Raw genomic sequence first — 18,447 nt, 5'->3', positions numbered from 1 at the left:
AGAGAGGTCTTTGTGTTTGTCAAAAAACGTCATCCAGTGTCTCAAGATTTCATTCCTTCAGTTGGGGTCTTTTTTGAGACCATCAGGAAGCAGGGATGCCCAGAGTGGTTTGCACATCGTCTCAGAAAGCTGTGGTGAGAATGCAAGTGAAAGGATTCTGAGGAAAGGACTGAGTACAAATCCAATCCAGTCTTACTCACACATTCTCCACTCTGCTGTGTGTAGAGATGTATTTTGAAAAAAAGGAGTGGAGCGAGACAACCTGAGCAGCTTTGAGTTGTCAGAGGAGCACCAGTAAGTCATTTCTTGTTTTAAAGGAAGGGATAGCAGTGGACTTACAAGGTCACAGGCAATGTTTGTCTGGGAAAGGATTGTTGTATTTAAAAAGAAATGGAGTTTAATATATTTTAAACATGTTAATTGAAATGTGCAAAGTCAACAGAAAAGTTCTTTAGCACTAAGTGCAACAAAACAAAGAGTGGGTAAGACAATGTAGATGGATAGTGGAAAGAGAAGCAGCATTGTTGTACCTAATTTTGATTCCTAACTTTCTGGAATACATGACAGGCTATTCATATGCACAAATTCCACTGCTAATGAAATGTAAAAAAAAAAAAAAAAGCTTTTCAAAATTTTTTGTTTAGAAATTTCTTAACTGATTGAATCCTGATTAAAGTAATAAAAACCCCCTCCTATGACCTAAGTTCAGATATACTTTGGAGTGGAATTGTGCGATTTGCAAGTTAGACCATGGTGGATTTGCAGCATTCAAAATCACATGCAAACAAGTTAATAGTTTCAACTTAATAATTTTTTGAACACTAAGTGAGCAAAAAGCTTTTATCATTAATTGCTGTGTATACATTAATTCTGTAGGAGATGAAGACTTCATTTTAACATCAGTTTGCACCTTGAGAGATGCTCCCTTGACTTTATTACGATAAAAGCCTAGAAAAAGAAAACTATTAGGTTGTACTTTTAGAAAAATGCATTTCCATGAATTTAGTTTTACAAATGCTTTCCTCATCTCATAATGTGGAGTGATTTGGGATTGGTAAATTCTAGCAGATCTTTATTCTTTGTGGCATACACTTGTTCAATATTTTTTTTCATTCTTGTGTATTTTATGTGTAGCCAGTCTGGATTATTTGTGGGGAGAAGGAGCACTTTGTGTATTCCCTGCTGGAATACGGCGAGCATCTGAGAAAAGCTTTCTCATAGATGTGTTTATCTGGCTTTCAGTTATAATTATATTTAACACCTTTTACAGTAATCTGTCCTGGTGTGTGACTGACAGGTGGGAGTCACACAGGTCAGGCACACAGTGTGTGAGCAGACAGAGGCTGGCATTAGCCTGAACTCCAACATAAAGGTGCTGTGACTCCACCTCCAGCAGCTTATCTGATCACTGGCACTCAGGATTATCCCTGTGTATTTTGCCTGGGGAAGCTCTATATACATGAACGTGTGAGGAAGCTTACATGGGAATTATACCTTAAAATTCTTTATTCATTCCCATTCCTAGTAGCCGTTTTCAGCAGATTTTCAGGAGCATTTCTAAGGGTGCTGCTGTCATCTTTTGTGCACAGATCTGAGCCTGACTTTTTAGAATTGCTCTGCAGACAACAAAGGGATGCTGCTGCTTGCAGTTATATCCCTCTGTGTTTCCCAGACTCTGACATAAAATCTATCATTCCTTCCTCCCTTACTCTCAGCTTAGACATTAGACTGGATGGGTTAGGGGGTGAGGTGAGGTGAGGCTTTCCATCAGAACAGAAATATTAATTTTAGGCACTGCTATACCACAGCATTTAACTCCAACCTGCTCAAAACAGTGCTGCAAGGCCATCAGGAGCAGTGGTGGGTAGGCAGAGCTTGTGGAAATGGCTGCCAGGTTTAGGGGCTTTGGGTGTGAACTCACACTTCTGCCCATGTCCTGCCAGTGCTGCTGGGATGAGTGTTCTGGAAGCTTTCTCACAGCTTTTCCTGTTGGCTTGGTTGCTGGATTCCGGAAATCTGTGGAAACGATGATGAGTCCTCTTGGTTATTAAGCAGAGAGGAATAAATCCCAAGTTAGCAAAACTTCTCTTAAATCTGTGCAGCCTTTTGAGTTCAATTTTTGGCGCCTCTTTCGATTACCTAAAAGCAGCGGTTTCAGGCAGAGCTGAAAATGTCTCTCTCATCAAAGAGAGCAAGCCGTCCTTGCAGCAGTGAGGTGACAATAACAGGGTTTTGGTGCTGGCTGTGGCCCTTTGGCTGCGTAACACAGTGACACAAATGCTGGATGCTGCGAGCGGCGCCGCGCTGAGGATCCGGCTGCTCTCCTGGGGGAGCTGCCATGGCAACTGCGCTGCTGCTGGGGAATGCCCTGCGCCGGAGTTCCTGCGGAGAGCTCGGGGTCGTTGGTATTCCGAGTGGCTCTGGAATATTGCAGGCACCAGAGAGCCCTTCCTGTACTTCTACCAATGTTTACTATTGTCACAGTGGGGGAATTATGCAAATGGTATTGAATGATTCTAACTTTTACTATTTATTTTACTTCTACATTTGGGCATGCAATGTTAAAAAAAAGGGAAACAACTGTACATTAAAATGTTAATCTGTTTATATCTAAAAAAGATAGCTTGCTACCTGCAAACACTTGTTTCCCTCACAAGGGAATTACAATGACCTCAGTGGAATTTCTTGTTGTGGCTTTTTGGTTTTAACTGTTTTTAAAGCAGACACTTGCTCCCTCACAAGGTGATTTTTATTGATTTTTGAGAATGGAGGGGTTTTTTTCAAGGTCTTTGGTTTTGTGTTTTTAAAGAATGTCTAAAACATCTTTTCTTTCTGATACCCCTATCCTTCTTGACATACATTATTTGGATAACATCATTGTCCAAGTAGCATCGTTACTCGGATAATTAAGAACCGACAACTGCAAAGAGCATGGAAGGGACTCTATTTCTTTATTTTCTTGGATAAGAAATACCCGTTCATAGAAAGGGGAATTATATCATTATTTTTTTAATGGGACATTAAAACATGCAAATTAAATGCCTCAGAACATAAAAAAACCAATTTGCAAATGCAATCACTTTAACTCAACAGATCTTCCCACAAGCAATTTATGTATTCTTAATACAAGAAGCTTTGATATTTGAATAGTGTTTTCAGATGTTCCTGTCAAAGCAATGTGTGTGTAGTTGTAGGCAAAAGTCATCAGCATGCTTATGTAACTATAAGCAAAAATACAGGTGTTAAATGTAAGAGGAGTTTTTGGAGGTTAGGGGCAGACATATTTTACATTCATGGCCCTGACGTTTCCTGCACTGCTCGAGAGCTGAAGTACTGACGAACTGGAGTTCTTGTGTCATTACAAAAGAACATTATGGTATCACTGTGAGAAGGTAAAGACAAACTTACTAATGGTTGCTGACTAACTCAAGATTTAGGTTTGAAAGTACTGCATTTGTTTATTTTGCTGTCCAGGTAACATGCTTGCAGGACTTCTTTGGAGATGATGACGTCTTCATCGCGTGTGGGCCGGAGAAGTACCGGTATGCTCAGGATGACTTCGTGTTGGATCACAGTGGTAAGACTGACATCCTGAACCCACTGAAATAGGAAATTCTCCATCCCATTCCCATGTTCAACCCTCAAGAATTGTGTGATTCAGGAAAATATACACGGGATGACATTTTCCTGTAGATAAGAAAGTTTTCTCAAACCATCATCTGGCTTCTGTAAGCCTGTTAAAATGCACCAACAAACCTGATCCAATTTCCTGCAAAACAAACTCTGTCTCTAAAGTTACATGGAAAACAGAATTGAATTATGAAAGGTACAGTCACAGAGCTAATGAATCTAAAATCTGTTAAAGATGTTCACTTTTGGCATCTGTGACTGTAAGATAATTTCCATATTTCTTTCTTCATGAGATTTTTGAAAAATCCATGCTCATTTCCAGTCTTGAATTGTCCTGCCAGACAATTCACACACTCCAGTCTTGTCTGCTATAGACCAAGTGTTGGCCTTGTAGCTATTTTGAGGTTGTAGGGGATGCTGGGTAGGGAAGGAGGTGAGACAAACTGGGACTTTGTGCCCCTGCTGTCTGCCTTGGACAGATCATGAACTGAACTTATTTATGAAATTTGGTTTTCTTAAAAAAAAAAAAAAATTTGTAATATAAGTTCAAGGAAAAAGCAATCCTCTACCAGAGAGTTTTGGAGTTGTCTTGGAATATCAAATCATAGATATGTTTTTGCCTCCATGTTCATGGAATTGTAGAATGGGTTGGGTTAGAAGGGACCTTTACAGGGACCATCTAGTCCAGCCCCTTGGCAAGGAGCAGGGACATCTTCCAAAAAAAAAGTTCAGGTTGCTCAGAGCCCCATTGAGCCTGACCTTGAATGTTTCCTGGGGTAGGACATCTACCACCTCTCTGGGCACCCTATCTAGTGTTTCACCACTTGCACAGTAAAAAATGGCTTCCTTATATTTAGTCTGAATCTACACTTTTTTTTAGTTTAAAACCATTCCTCTTGTTCTATCGCTACAGGTCCTATTAGACGTGTTTTTTTCTGTCTTTATTGTTTGAGCTGAGGAATACCCTGTTTTTCTTTTATGAAAAAAAGTTAATCTCTGGTAAAGAAAACTTGCCCTGGCAAGAATAATCAGATTATTCCAGAGGAGCTTCCAGTTGTGAATGAAGGATTTTTATTTTTTTTTAATAAAAGCAAAAGCACCTGCTGTTCTTGTAATTTTTCCACACGCCATAATTTCATTACAGAATGCTCAGTTGCAGCAAGAAGTACAGGTGTATATCTCTCCACTGGCCTATACATTTGGATGGATGGAGGATTCAACTGCCTCCCATTCTGCTGTTCTTGCCAGGGTGCTGTGTTTCCAGAACTGCTGCATTATGTTGAGTCAGTTAGTGTGGGGGTGGCAAAAAGGGTGTTTTTTAACATAGTTAACAGCTAAAAAATTACGTGATTCTTATGAAGGAGTGGAAGAGCATGGTTGTATTTACTCACAATGCAAATCCCAGTCTGGGCATAATCCTAATTTCCCTAGCAGGTTTTAAGGCTGTAAATTTCCTTTTCCCATTACACAAGGCACAGACTAGTTGAGCTCATTTCCTTGCCTTTATCTCTTTCTTCCCTTTATCTCTTCAGCTTTGGTGGTCCCTGCTTCTTCTAATAACTCTGGGGGTCTTAATGGAGAAAAGCAGGTTATGTACGTGACTGGTAGGGCATGCAGCTCAGCTTACTTTTTCTGTGATGGCATGGCATCCTAATGATGACGTTGGCATCAGGGACAAAATAAGGAGAGAAATTTATGATCCCATTCGGAGCGATTTGCTAGCGATGCTAACCATGGGAATTAAAATGTGTCCAAAATGTCAGTGCATGTGTGCTCATTGATTCCTTTCCCATTGAGGTTGTTATGTAATGATATACAGCTGATGGTAAATGACAGCAATCTATTGTTTCAGCCTTGTGGAAACAACGATGTTCTCACCTGTTCAAAAATTGGTCACAGCATCAGTTTCTTGAAAAAGAAGGGAAATAGTGCTGGCTGTGCAGCTGTCCTGTATGGAAGTGCCATTACAGCAAGAGTCTTGGCATCAGCATATGTACAAACTTGAATTATAGTAATAATCCAGCCTCAAGATATGAAGAAATATCATCTACAGAATGTCACATACAGTATTGAGTAGCTCAAACAGGTTTTTATGGTGAGCAGGTTAGAGTTGTGGGATGCTCTTACAAAATCTGTTTGACTCAGCTGGGCAAAGATGTTTAGAAACTGCTGGTCATTTCCCGGATAATAAACAGCCACAGTGGTGTGTGGAGGGAGCCTGTGCATTGAACTGGTGCCAAAACCCTTGACAGAGAGTTTGCTTGCTTTGTAGAATGTCGTGTTATGAAGTCTTATTCCCGCTCCTCTGCCATGAGGCACACTGCATCCAAAAGTCCAGGACCTTCACGTCGGAGCAAATCCCCTGCCTCAGGTACTACTGCTAGGAAAGAGCTGAACACATCAAATACACAAAAATTATTTGTTTTTTTTTTAGTGGGGTGAAAAAACTTGTTGCTCTCTCTGTAATACAAGTGTTTCCAGGGGGAAAAAAACCCTTTTTTGCACTTTGTCTCAGAGATTTAATACTAATCTAAAATAAATTTGCCTTTTTTTTTTTTTTTAAATCCTGGGAAGAAGCATGGTTTCTATTTTTTAATTACAGGCACAAATAATTTCAGCTTATGAACATTGGAGTGATTTTTGCTAATTGTGCACTTGGGATTTGTTTTTAGCATGGCACTTGATTTTCCTGAAGACTATTAACGACAGGGTGGTTAGATGTGGTTAAATTCGTGTTCATTGAACTAGATTATACCCTTAAATTTTGAATTTGAAAGGTTTCTCTTATACAAGCCAAATATTGTCAGAAGTACAGGACTTTGCTGGTTCAAGTAATTTTAGGAGATGTACTGTAGTGTTATTGCCCATTAACAGAATTTTTCTTCTTGTACTTCTTATAATTTCAAAGGTGCTCACACTGTGATTTTGCCACCAGTTTGGCTGAACACCATATGTTCCAACCATTGAGTCTTCTATGTAAATGGAGGGAGAAGCTTGGGGTTTTTTCAGTTTTTAACCTCTGCATTTTATTTCTAAATACTTCTTTTTCCCCTGAAATCAAACTATTGAATATGTAAACATATGATGCTCTTTTTTGAATGTAACTATAAATGTAAGCTTCTGTGTGTATTCAAAACTGTGACATGTTCCATATTCTCATTTTCACATTTGTTTTGCTTAATTGATGCTGGTTAAAGTCATTTTATCTTTGGGTTCTTTCAAAGTGGAATATTAATAATCTGTTTATAAAGGTTGAATATTTAACTGAAAAGCTTCAAAGAAGGATTGCAGAAAAATGTATCATAAAGGGCAAGTTTTGCAACTGATCTACATTTCATGCAATTCTGTTACCTCCAATGAGATCATGTAGAATATCTATCAGCAGTGAATTTTATGCAAAGTATTTAGATATCAGTGCTGCCATTTCCATACTTATTTCTACTTACATCCCCTTTGGTTTGGTTAATTTGAAAAATGTATGCAAAGTGTCTGGTATTTATCCTTCTATTTACTTGCCTTTTTTTTTTTCCATGTAGTCTTTTCTTTTATTTACCCTTCTTCCTTCCATGCATGTTCAGAGCTGTTTATTAACTTCTTTCCTCAATGTCTTTTTCCTTTGTGTCAAATATATGAGTACAGTAAAGAGGGGTGGCCACTCCAGTGCTCATTCTTCAGCAAAATCCCCAGGTGAGCCATTACCATCATGGCTATATATCACTAGTGTGTCTCCTCCCTCTCCATTTACCTGTATTTTTGGTGCTGTATCTGTGAATATTTTCAAGCTTGAAACACACATTTTGCATTCGATGAAACAGAGACATAATGGGTGTTGGGGTTTTTTTTGTTGAGGTAGATCATTTCAATGAAGTAATGCTTTTTAGTTCTTGGACATCTGCTAATGGTGTCAAAGTTACATTTTTAAAGATACAATTTGACTACAAGTAGAGCAGCATTCTGAGGAGCAATACATTTGTATGCTTATTCTAAAGCATATTATAATAGAAAATTTCAACCAGCAAAAAAAGAATTTCTGGGAATTACTGAAAAAAGCAGTGCAAAACCATGTCATAGGTTTTAATTTTATGTGCAATTTCATATTTTTCTTTGTTTTCTTGTAATATTTCAGCCTAAGTTCTAAAAAAAATGAGGAATCTCTTTGAACCTTCAGTTCAAAGTCAAAGTATCTGTGAAACAAGTAACACACAAATTGATTAACAAATAAATTGAGTCTTTGGGTCATATTAGAAGTTAACAGTTTAGAAGCTATTCATGGATTTTTCAGTTTTAAACATTCCAGTGCACCAAACATGTAGCCTAACGTGTACTGCTTCAGAATGACAGAAAAGTTTGGGGTTTTTTTCTGTGTGTTCAGACTGGTATGCATGTGGAAAGAGACCTCAAAAGCATGTATGCCTAGAAAATAGATTAAAAAGGTAAGTTTGGCGTATCCAAGGAATATTCAGCAAATCAATAGCAGTGGACAGGTTTGTGCTTTTTGAGTTTTTTGAGTGAGAGAAAAAATTGCTGCTGTCTGAAATAGCAATGTCATGGTTCAACCTCAGCCAGCAACTGAGCACCACACAGGCACTTCCTGACTTCTCTGCTGCAGCAGGAAGAAGGAAGTGAATTGGAAGCGTGAAAGCGAGAAAATTCCTGGGTTGAGATGTGAGTGGTTTAATAATTGAAGCAATAATATAATAGCAACAATGATGCTGCAGTGAAAATAACAAAGAGAGAAATAAAACCCAAGAAAAACAAATGATGTGAATGACCTGCTGACTGATGCTGTCTTGTCCCTGAAAAATGTGACACTGAGCAGTGTCCCCTCTGCCAACATTCCCTCTCGTTTCACTGCTGAGCATGACACTGCATGGGTGGCAATATTTCTTGGATCAGCTGCAGTCAGCTGTCCTGGCTGTGTCCCCTCCCAGCTCCCTGTGCCCCCAGCCCCCTCATGAGGGGCAGGAAGGCCTCGATGCTGTGCAGGCCCTGCTCAGCAATAACAGAAACATCCCTGTGTTAGCAGCACTTCCCAGCACAAATCCAAGACGTAGCCCTGTGCTAGCTGCTGTGAAGAAAATTAATTCCACCCCAGCCAGAACCAGCACAAGCAGTTGGCTGACTCCCTATGGATGCAAAATTTTTACATCTAGGCAGGGCCAGCTCCGGCTTTTGCTGTTGTTGCAGTTGCTTAGCAGCTCATGTGATCTCTGAAGGCACTGGCAAAGAGATCTGCAGACAGCTCTTTTCAGAAGGATCCTCAGCAGAATGAACCGTGTGTCCTAGAATCATAGAAGGACAAAGTTTGGAAGGACCGCTGGGTGTCATTCAGTCACGCCCCTGGCTCAGAACACCACCCTTGTCCACCAAGAATAGCTAAGATATTAGCAAAGAGCTACAGTGCAGTCAGTGTAGGCTGGGCTCTTCTTCCTTATACAGTTTTGGGAGGGAAGAACATTATGTTCACCAGCCAGTTTCACTGGGACACTTTGGTGGTTCTGTCAATGCTTAAAGAGGATGGTAGTGGCTTAGAGACAGATAAGAGTTCCTTACAGTGGTCATGTTCAGGAAGCAGTGACTTTTCTGTGAGCTGTATAAAAGAATCTTTGAACAAACAAAAATTTTTTCCTCCTGTGGTAATGGTTTGTCATTTGGAAGCAAACTCTTCTACCGAATTATCTCATTTCTGGTCATGCAAGAAGCAGAAAAGAGTAAGATAGCAGTTGCTAGCTCTTGCCATTGTCATACCTGCAAATTCTCTATAAAACAAGGATGCATTGATAAGCTGGGTTATCCAAAACAAATTGCTGAAGTCTACAGGAGGGTAGTATACTTTTAGATACTTTCTACATCTCAAAAAAACCCGCCTTAAAATCACTTATTGTTCTTACAGGCAAACATCGTTAAAATCAACATGAAAATATCCTAAGTATACTGAGTACTTCTAAAAGAAAAAACTAAGGTCTTGGTCCTGTAACAGAACTGGGAATATAAGTCCAAGTTATCAGAGTTCGAGATAGACTTCCTGTGTAGCTAAACACTAATTAGTTGTATCTCAACATCATACACCAGAGAAGGAGATCTTTGTGAAAAATGGGGATTTGTGGACGTTGCAGTGCAGTCAGCCTGGCCTACTGTCAGATGGGCTGCCCAGGTTGTAAAAATAGTCCTTGGAAGGCATCTCCCACACTCAGATAATATTAGTGTGCTGGGTCAATGGACACTTGTAAAATAAATCCAATAGTTTAAGAAGTGATGCATAACCCATGGCAGACCTGAATATGTAAAGAAATTGTGCAGGTGTATCTGTTATTTAATTTGAAGTTAAGCTTCTGTTTATCAGAGTTGTTTTTTCTTTCTGAAAAAATAATTCATCACCATAAATCAGCTCTGAAGCATTTTCAGCTCTTAAATTCCTGCCTAGTATTTTTCTCTCCCACAAAAAAATGAGGTTCAGCTAGAAAGAAATGATGTCTCATCATATAACATTGCATCATATGTGTGTCTGATGGACAGTGTGCTATTCTCTCTGCATAATGAAATTCATCAGTGTGTTCTTTTCAGAAAAATAAAAGGACTGACCTAAGTTATATTTAATACACCAGAGATAACAGATGTTGTATGAGGCCTGTCCAAAAATCTGGACTTAAAATGAATGAACTCTTTAAGTCAAGAGGGAGGGTATTGTATGTTTTCACAGACACTTGTACTTATTGCAAGCTCAAAAGTAACCTACTAGCTTTTCTCTTGGTGAGGTTTCTTTCCCTAAATCAATATTTTTCTGAACTACTGCGAATGTTCTCTGTCATGCAAACAGTTAATTCTTCTGGTCTGTTTTTCTTAGGGAAAAACAAACAAACTCGTGTTCTGTGAAACATTCTGCCTAGAAAGTAAGGCATTGATCCAAACTGAAGAGGAGGAGGGTCAAATATCCTTAGAAACTTCTTCTTTCTTTCTGTAATTTTTTTGTGTGATATCACAATTTATTATGCAATTTTTAAAGGCCGTGGCTTTTTTTTTTTCTTTGTTTGTTTCTGTGCCCAAAACTCTTGCCCTGGTAAAGGACAGAATGGACCTTTTTAATCTCTGGAATGACAATGCAGTATTTGTATGTCTTCTTGATCCCATATCCAGCCACATGAATTTTCAGGGTGCAATTTTGTGACATGCAAATGTATCATTTATTCCTAAATGCTGAGGAGTCTGTTATGGTCTTTGTTAGCAGACTTCAGTGATAACTTTCGATTTTTTTTTCATCTCTTTTTCCATTTGTTCACTTCTATTGCTTTGGCCAGTTAATGGAACCCCAAGCAGTCAGTTATCCACCCCAAAATCTACAAAGTCCTCCAGTTCTTCACCAACAAGTCCTGGCAGCTTTCGTGGACTTAAGGTAAGTACAGGAACTGTAAACCCCCTAAGTTCCATTATTCATTGACTGTATGACACTGGAGCTGAAGGAAAAATAAAAAATGAAAAGCTATAATTTTGGAGGGTAGCCTTGCTGGTATGATTTTTGCTCATAGGAAGTGGAGAATAGATCTGAAGTAAGATATTTCTGTTTTGTCTGGGTTGAACACTCAGCTTCGGAAAGGCAGAGTGTGGTGCTGGCTTGAATATGCCACTTTGTCCTCCAAATTTTCCATTGTTTTTTGGATGGCAGAAATCCTCCAAGCAATTTATATTCCTTCAGCCTATATAAACGTAGCACTGTCTTTTCAATACCTTATAGTCTTGTAGCATTGCCCAAGTTTCATCTAAAGCAGGCTTATTTCTCCTTGGCACACAGTTTCACCCCTCAATCCAGTCTCTTGCCTGAAAGCGTTTGAGGGCTCCCTTTGGGAGCAGCCTGATGTCTGGCAGATTTTTCTGTGTTGCACCAAGAGATTTCTCTTCCTTTCCCGCTTCAAAACTGGCTGCATTTGCAGTTCTTGGAGGCTGCTCTGTGCCTTTTGCTCAGTGAAATAAAAGGAACAGTCTGGAGCACAGTGGAGCATCTCATTGCTGCATTTGTGCAGCTGTCCTTACGAGGAGAATTTTCTTATGGAATTATCAATTGCAGCCTTTCTGGAAGCAGACTGGATGGTTTGCACTGATTATTCTGATCAAGTAATAGCTCCTATTGGTGAACACAGCATTTGTGAAGAGGCTGCATAATTCTGTGGAAAACTGTTTTCTCCGTTAAGAGACTGGCTAAAGGACGTGATTTGAATAGTGCTCAGATTTGGGTTTTGACATGCTAATTGTTATCAAGTCTTGTTTTGCAAGGAGTATGGCACTGGTTTCTGCCAGACTGCTGTGATAATTCTGACAAAGGATTTTGATACATTTAATTTATTTGTTTCATTTAGTTGTTTAATTGTTCGGTTTTTTATCAATTTTGAATTATATCTGTAGCTGTTTGGTTAAATAATTTTTAAGAGCTGTAATAGTTCTGACACAGAAAATTAGAACTCTGTGTCTCAAAAATCTCTCTGGACAGCTCCTCTATGGAGTTTACAGTAGAGGACACCAGAATCACTGGGCTTGATGCTCTCAGCTGGTCTGCACTATATTTAACGAATGCTCTTTTGTCTTTCTTTAATGAAATTACAAGTTTAGAAACGAGATCATTTGCCTTGGTTTTTTCCACGGCTGCTCTGTCTGCTTTTAGCTGATTAAAGCTCCATTAAAGGCAGAGAGAATTCTGATAGCAACAAGCAATTCTCACCAAAGTGGACACGTCCCCTTTCCCATTCACTTTCACTCAAGTAGGCTGCTGTACTTTTTCAATTTGGAGTTTAGCTGGTGCTGGAGATCAATGGGTTTTCGTGTCAAATAATTCACCCCCATATGACCAAAGAAAACGGCAAAACCAAATTAAGCGTCTCAGACCTGGTGTGCTACTGAGGTGTAGTGAGTACCTCTTGTTTTATTCCATTAGGATGCATCTGTTTAGCAGGATTGTCCCAGCTGTGCTCCTGAGACTAAAGATAGGGAAAGTTATCTGGTGAATCCAAGGGGGAATTCTGAAAGGATCAAGTGTGCTGTTCGGTTACACCTGTTTCTCGATTATGTGGTAGTAGTAAGCACTGGTTTGGGGTAGCAAAAAGCCACTAACAGGGGAGGCATGGTTTTATGCAAAACCAGATTCTTTTAAGAAACCACTATTTTATACCTTTTTGTAGAATTGGGGTTTTTTTGGTTAGTCTGATGAGAAGAACAGGGAAAGCAGGGAACAATTTTATTATTTGGAGATTATTGCTTTTCCTTATTGTTTTATAGTTCTTTGTTGCTAAGACTGCATTGCTGCACAGACAAGCAGTCTGGCTTCCTGCACTTACATAAAGAAGGTGTCATGACTACAGCTGAATGAAAATTTAGATATAAATACCATGTCAGTGATGGAATAAGGTGTATTTTAGAGTTTTCTGTGTTTGAGAGTTCAATATTTTGAGTGATTTATTGTGTACAAATCATGTATGTTTGTTTTTGTAGAGGGTGAAACAGCAGGACTTAATATAATGGTTTTGTATAACCTTGAAGCAGCAAAAAGGGAACAAATCAGGGTTGATGTTTCTATTTCCTGTAAAGAGCAGAGCATCAGAGTAGCTGCACTTGAACTGGACTTAAAAAACTTTTGTTTAAAAAGCCAGAGCAAAGTAAAATATTTTGCTATAGATTAGAACCTGGCTAACCTTTTTGTAGTTTGACAGTCAATGTAGAGCACAAGTGATAGTGCTAGTCATCAAGGCAGCCAACTTGCAAAAATACTGATTGCAGCAGCAATTTCTTCTCAGTCTCAGACACTGAGTCATATATTCTCTGAATGCCACTATTCCTTTGAAGAGACATCTCTTCATTCCCCAAGGATTCCTTCTGCTTCACAACACTTTGTTAGGAGTGGTGTGTTCAGGCACAGGAGATTCCTCTCAGGAAACATTCCTTGTGAACAGTTTTTCTTTAGAGGAAAGGGCCTTCTTTCTGTCCTTTTTAGCTCTTCCAACCAGAGTGCCCTTGTGCTATTAATTGTTCAGTACATGCAGTAAGTCCAGCATCCCAGGCTTGCAGAAGTGTTTTAAATAGTGGACTCAGAGGTTATATTGAAGTAAGGAATTAATGCTATGTCTTAATAATAGTAAACACAACAGAATTTCCCCACAAACCCAAATAAAAGCCTTCATTCCAGTAAATGACAAATACGGATACTATGCACCCAACACACTATATATTCTTATTCAGACTATTTATTTTTAATGTCCCAATATTAATCTGTAAGTAAGCATTTCACTTAGCGCAGAGGGTTTGTTTCAAGCTCAAGGTTTATTTATAAAAGTTAACAAGTATGGGCATGAAGTATATGACTACTCTGTACAGTGTTCTCTTGTGATCAAATGTGCTGAGTTTCTTATTTTTCTGTTAAATTCCCATGGAGATAAAATCTAGTGCATGAGTTAATAATAATGGTAATGGTGCATTTGGTGGCATGGGACAGCTGACCAAGAGGAGTCCTTTTGCTGTTCTGTAGGCAGTGGAAAGGTTTAACATTTTTCTTTGGTTCTCAGTGTGCATTTCTATGTAATGCTGTTAGGGGTGATTTGACTCTTAGCTCTTTCAGTACATCTGTTATTCTGCACACATTGTACCATAAAAATTGTCCAGAGACTAGATTAAATTTGGAAATTGGTGTAACTTTGGAAAGTGGTGTCATTACTTCCTTATGCTGACTTGGATTGCCTTGTTGTCTCCTCCTAAAATTAGGGACCACAAAGTCTTGCAATCTTTTTAAAAAGAAGATAAAATCATACAAATAAAGAGGCTTTACAGTTGAAGCCTTTGGTAGACTCACAATTATGCTAAATAGCTTTGTGTTTGAATTTGTCTGGGTATTACTTTTGCAATTGATGGACCAAATGACCAAAGTGAAAAGGCATTAGAACCTGATCCAACAAATAACTCTAAGTACTTGCTTAACTTTCAGCCATTGAGTAGTCCCTTTTACTTCACTGAGGATGTCAATGTACTTAAACATGTGCTTAAGTGATTTGAAGGATTAGTGCCTATCTTCATCAAGGTTTTTAATCTCTTCAGTGTTGTACATGTGAGCTTTGTGTGTAGTTTTATATAAAGATTATTTACACGTGATTATCCAGCCCAGGGGCCGTAGCAGTTCATAGAGGGATTCTTTAACTGATGCATTTGGTGAATTTGCAATTCATGTTTCAGGATTGCTTAAAAAAATACTAAGTTCCTGTGTTTACACATTATGTTACTATTAAACATTACAATAATAAATACTTACAACATCTCTATGAGATACTGATTATATAAGTAATATTTATGTTCAGAATGTCTTTCAACCCCTTCTTACTACAGCCTTTCAGGATGAATTACAATGACATAATCAAAGTGTCCCCAGATTTCAGAGAATACTTCTGCAAACAGTTAATTCACAGTTTCACTAAAAATACTCATACTCTACAGTTAGATTCATCACCATCCCAGGTAGCTGCCAAGGAGTTAGGTATTTCCTTCAATATGAAAAAAATCCCTAAATGTTTCTGCAAAGATTAGTGTCATGGGCAATCTGATACTGAGAGCAAAGGTTTGCCAACCAAGGTACCATTCCACTGCAAAAGAGTATGGGTTTCTATTTGTGGATCTTTCCTCACACTCTAATGGCATAAAAAATAAAATCCCACCAGCTGTGGAGTTGTGGCAGAACTAGGGTTAAACCTGCCATTTCAGATTCTGATCTAACACCTCAGCCACAATGGCAGCATTAATTTTATTTTATTTTTGTATTCATTTTAGCTTTTTTTCCTGTTAATGTTTGCTTCTTTCTTGCGGTAAGAAGGAATGTGCCCAGTCATGCTCTGCCCTGATTACAAGACTGGAGGAAGTTGGAAGTGTGGGCTAGATGTTCCCATGTATTGTCACTCTCTGAAAACCTAAAATAGATTACTAATATTTTAGGCTGATGACTAATACTTGGCCATGGTCTCTTCTGTTATCTCTGCTTCTTATTTCTTCATGCTTAAAGAAAATGTGACTGACTGGTTAAGAGACTGACTCATGATTTTGTACAAATGTCATTTAACCCAAATGTCCTTGTTCCTAATCCTTGTTCAACAGACAGATAACTCAGAAAGACAGCAGCATTAACATAACCTGGGTTTAAGTTATTAGCAAGGAGCAGAGTAGTAGCTGCCTGCTTGCTGTTTGATGCTACTTCTGTGCCAAATGCTGGTAAACTTCATTGTTTCAGGGGCTCTACAAAATTAAATTGTACAGCTTCTAGTTACTGTACCTTTAGCTGATTTGGCAGCTCAGCTGCCACTAGAAACTTAAGCATTCATTAGCATTTCATGAGCCTTTAGACAATATCCCTATCTGTCAGTTCAGTTCTTTCCCTGACAATAGTGTTAATGATTTAAAATATTCAGCAGTGTAACCACACAATGTCAGCTAAAACGCAAAATGCTGCATTTGCATTCCTGGTGTCCTGCAAAGCCATTTCAACAGACACCCAGCTTAAGGCAGAGAAGCATTTTAATCCTTCCTGTGGTGAGTGCTGAAAACTACCATAATAGCCCATGAAGACAACAAGATCTGGAACTTCACAGAACAGCAAGAAACGTTACGCAGAGGAGGGGGAATGATCTAAAATGTATTTTAATTTCATGCAGCATCCCTAGACATAACTGTAGTAGGAGAGCTTATAGGAGTGGTACACAGAACACATCCAGTATATTTTACTATTTATGGCATTCATTCCTATGCCTCCATCCCTGTCCAGAATAAAAACTTACCGTTCTTTATGTCCCTGGGCAGTATGGCAGGATGACTTTAAGTAGCATCATAAAGATTCAGATCCAGTACCAATTAAGGTGTTAGTGCAGGAAAATCAGTTTTCTTCAGCTGTCTTGCTTCAAAATCCTTTAGATATTTGGTTTTTTACAGTGTCACAGTTACTAAAACTGCATCTGTCTGGATGCATATTAGACATCTAACTTGAAATGCTTGTAGGTGTCTTAAATCTCCACATCTATAATAACCTGAAATATAGCCCGGTAGATTTCTAAATAAATCTGATTATCATAGATGTACCTGGCCATCTACTCCAAAATGGTAGGTGCAGCTGAAAGGAACTTTCTTTGCTGTTTACTGAAATCTGTTCAACTGCTTATCTAAATAGCAATATTGGGGCTGAATCTTAAATTGGTGCAAGTGACAATGAGGCATTATGATGGTGATGAACTGTGAGAAAGCAAGAATGAAAAAGAGATGGGAGTAGAAAAGTAAACTGACTCTGTATAGATGTTTATAGTGGTTTTTTTTTAAACTTTGCTGCTTTTTTGTATGGCTCTTTCTTGTGATTACCATGAGAAATTAGAAGTTGTTGTGTACTTCCACAGATCTCCCCACATGGTGGATCTTCTTCCAACGTGAATGGTGTACCTGAATCACTCCGTTGCCAGAGTCCTGAAGGTAGGACACCAATAATTGCTGACAATCCTTGCCAAAATTTTGCTGTAGGTGACACTTGGTTTAGCGCTTTCAGATGGCTTCTGATGACTCCAAATCATTTTCTGTTTGGAAATATTTGTTGCCTTTTTGGAAAAACCTATATTGGAAAAATTGTCAGTGTGTTTTATACATCAAGGCTGTAAAGTTAGGAAATAAATTTGGTTAATAGTTTTTTGTCTGGGGTAGCGTATTTCTGGACCTTGCTCTTCAATAGTCACTGTTAAGGATTTGACTGATTTCGAACATGGCCTCCATTACCACCAGAAATGTGTTTGTGGCTGGATTGAAAGAGGAACCCTCCTCAGGAGAGCTCATTGTGCTTCAGGAAGAACCACTGACCTTTCAACTGACATTAGCTAAACTTAACCTTTCATTCCTCATCTCTTTAAAGAATGTCAATTATTTTAAAATATTTTTAAATTTCATGTTGGAGTTACGTTTTTTATTCAAAAATACTGAAATAAGCGTCTTTCAAAATTACTTGCATTTTGGATGTTTTAGCAGCACCTATAAGAACTTGAAGGAATTCAGCAGATAAAATTTTTGGGTCTTTTATATGCATTGTAGATGAATCCTATTTGCATTTTTGGTTTGCCTTTCCAAAAAGGAAAAAAAAGGTCAAAAAAGTAATTTGAGTTCAGAAAATTTTAGATGAAGAACTTCTAACTGCATTCATTACTTTTAGAATATGCCTATACAAAAATGATGTAGGAAGAGACTTATTTGTGTGTTCAAAGGTCAAATAACTTTGGGTTCATCTTGTTCTTCTTTACACTTGCGATAAAACCAAGGGAATTGCAGTGAAGAAAACAGCTTACTTTTAAGTTTTGTTTTGCATTTGTGACTGTTTTGTATCTGTGGAGCCCATTGGGGATATATTGCATCCTGCTGATACTTCTCTTCAGCTTGCATTATGGACATTTTTTTTTTTTTTTGCAGGCTTGAATGGAAACAAGTTCTCAGGGTCATCTACCATTCTTGAGAAGTACAAAGTGGGGAAGGTGATTGGTGATGGCAATTTTGCTGTTGTAAAGGAGTGTGTGGAACGGTGAGCAAGGAAACTGTTCACTCCTGCTGTTTATTGTACTGGATAAAGCCCTGTGCATTAACATAATTTCCTAGACAAATGTAATGAGATGAAAGCGAAGAGCAGTTGCAAAAATATGCACACACTTCAGGAGAAATAGGCACAGCAAAACATGCTTCCTATGTTTTCTTCTAGCAAAGGGATATGAGAGCAGCAGAGAACCATGGCTTTTTATCCCTCAAACTAAAGGAGGCATCACCTTCTCATGGTGCCTCTTAAGGCAA

General features: G+C 38.5%; 1 protein-coding gene across 5 annotated transcripts in view; it reads left to right on the top strand.

The window, feature by feature from the left end:
- The window catches only part of DCLK2 (doublecortin like kinase 2), a 79,810-nt gene that overhangs the window by 40,241 nt on the left and 21,122 nt on the right, over positions 1-18,447 (top strand). For 3 of the 5 annotated variants that reach the window (XR_005601812.1, XM_010412159.3, XM_039551364.1), the window contains exons 3-8: positions 3,475-3,577; positions 5,903-6,001; positions 7,270-7,317; positions 10,926-11,020; positions 17,025-17,097; positions 18,076-18,184. Coding sequence is in view for 3 of the 5 variants with exons in the window: in XM_010412159.3 (XP_010410461.4) it covers positions 3,475-3,577; positions 5,903-6,001; positions 7,270-7,317; positions 10,926-11,020; positions 17,025-17,097; positions 18,076-18,184 (527 nt within the window). In the remaining 2 variants the exon portion in view is untranslated. The remainder of the gene's footprint in view (positions 1-3,474; positions 3,578-5,902; positions 6,002-7,269; positions 7,318-10,925; positions 11,021-17,024; positions 17,098-18,075; positions 18,185-18,447) is intronic. The other 2 variants (XR_005601813.1, XM_039551363.1) reach the window with 1 other exon arrangement.

This window comes from Corvus cornix, chromosome 4 (assembly GCF_000738735.6).
Source record: "Corvus cornix cornix isolate S_Up_H32 chromosome 4, ASM73873v5, whole genome shotgun sequence".
In the NCBI taxonomy this organism is placed as follows: Eukaryota; Metazoa; Chordata; class Aves; order Passeriformes; family Corvidae; genus Corvus; species Corvus cornix.
This window is presented reverse-complemented; position numbering and strand designations above follow the sequence as displayed.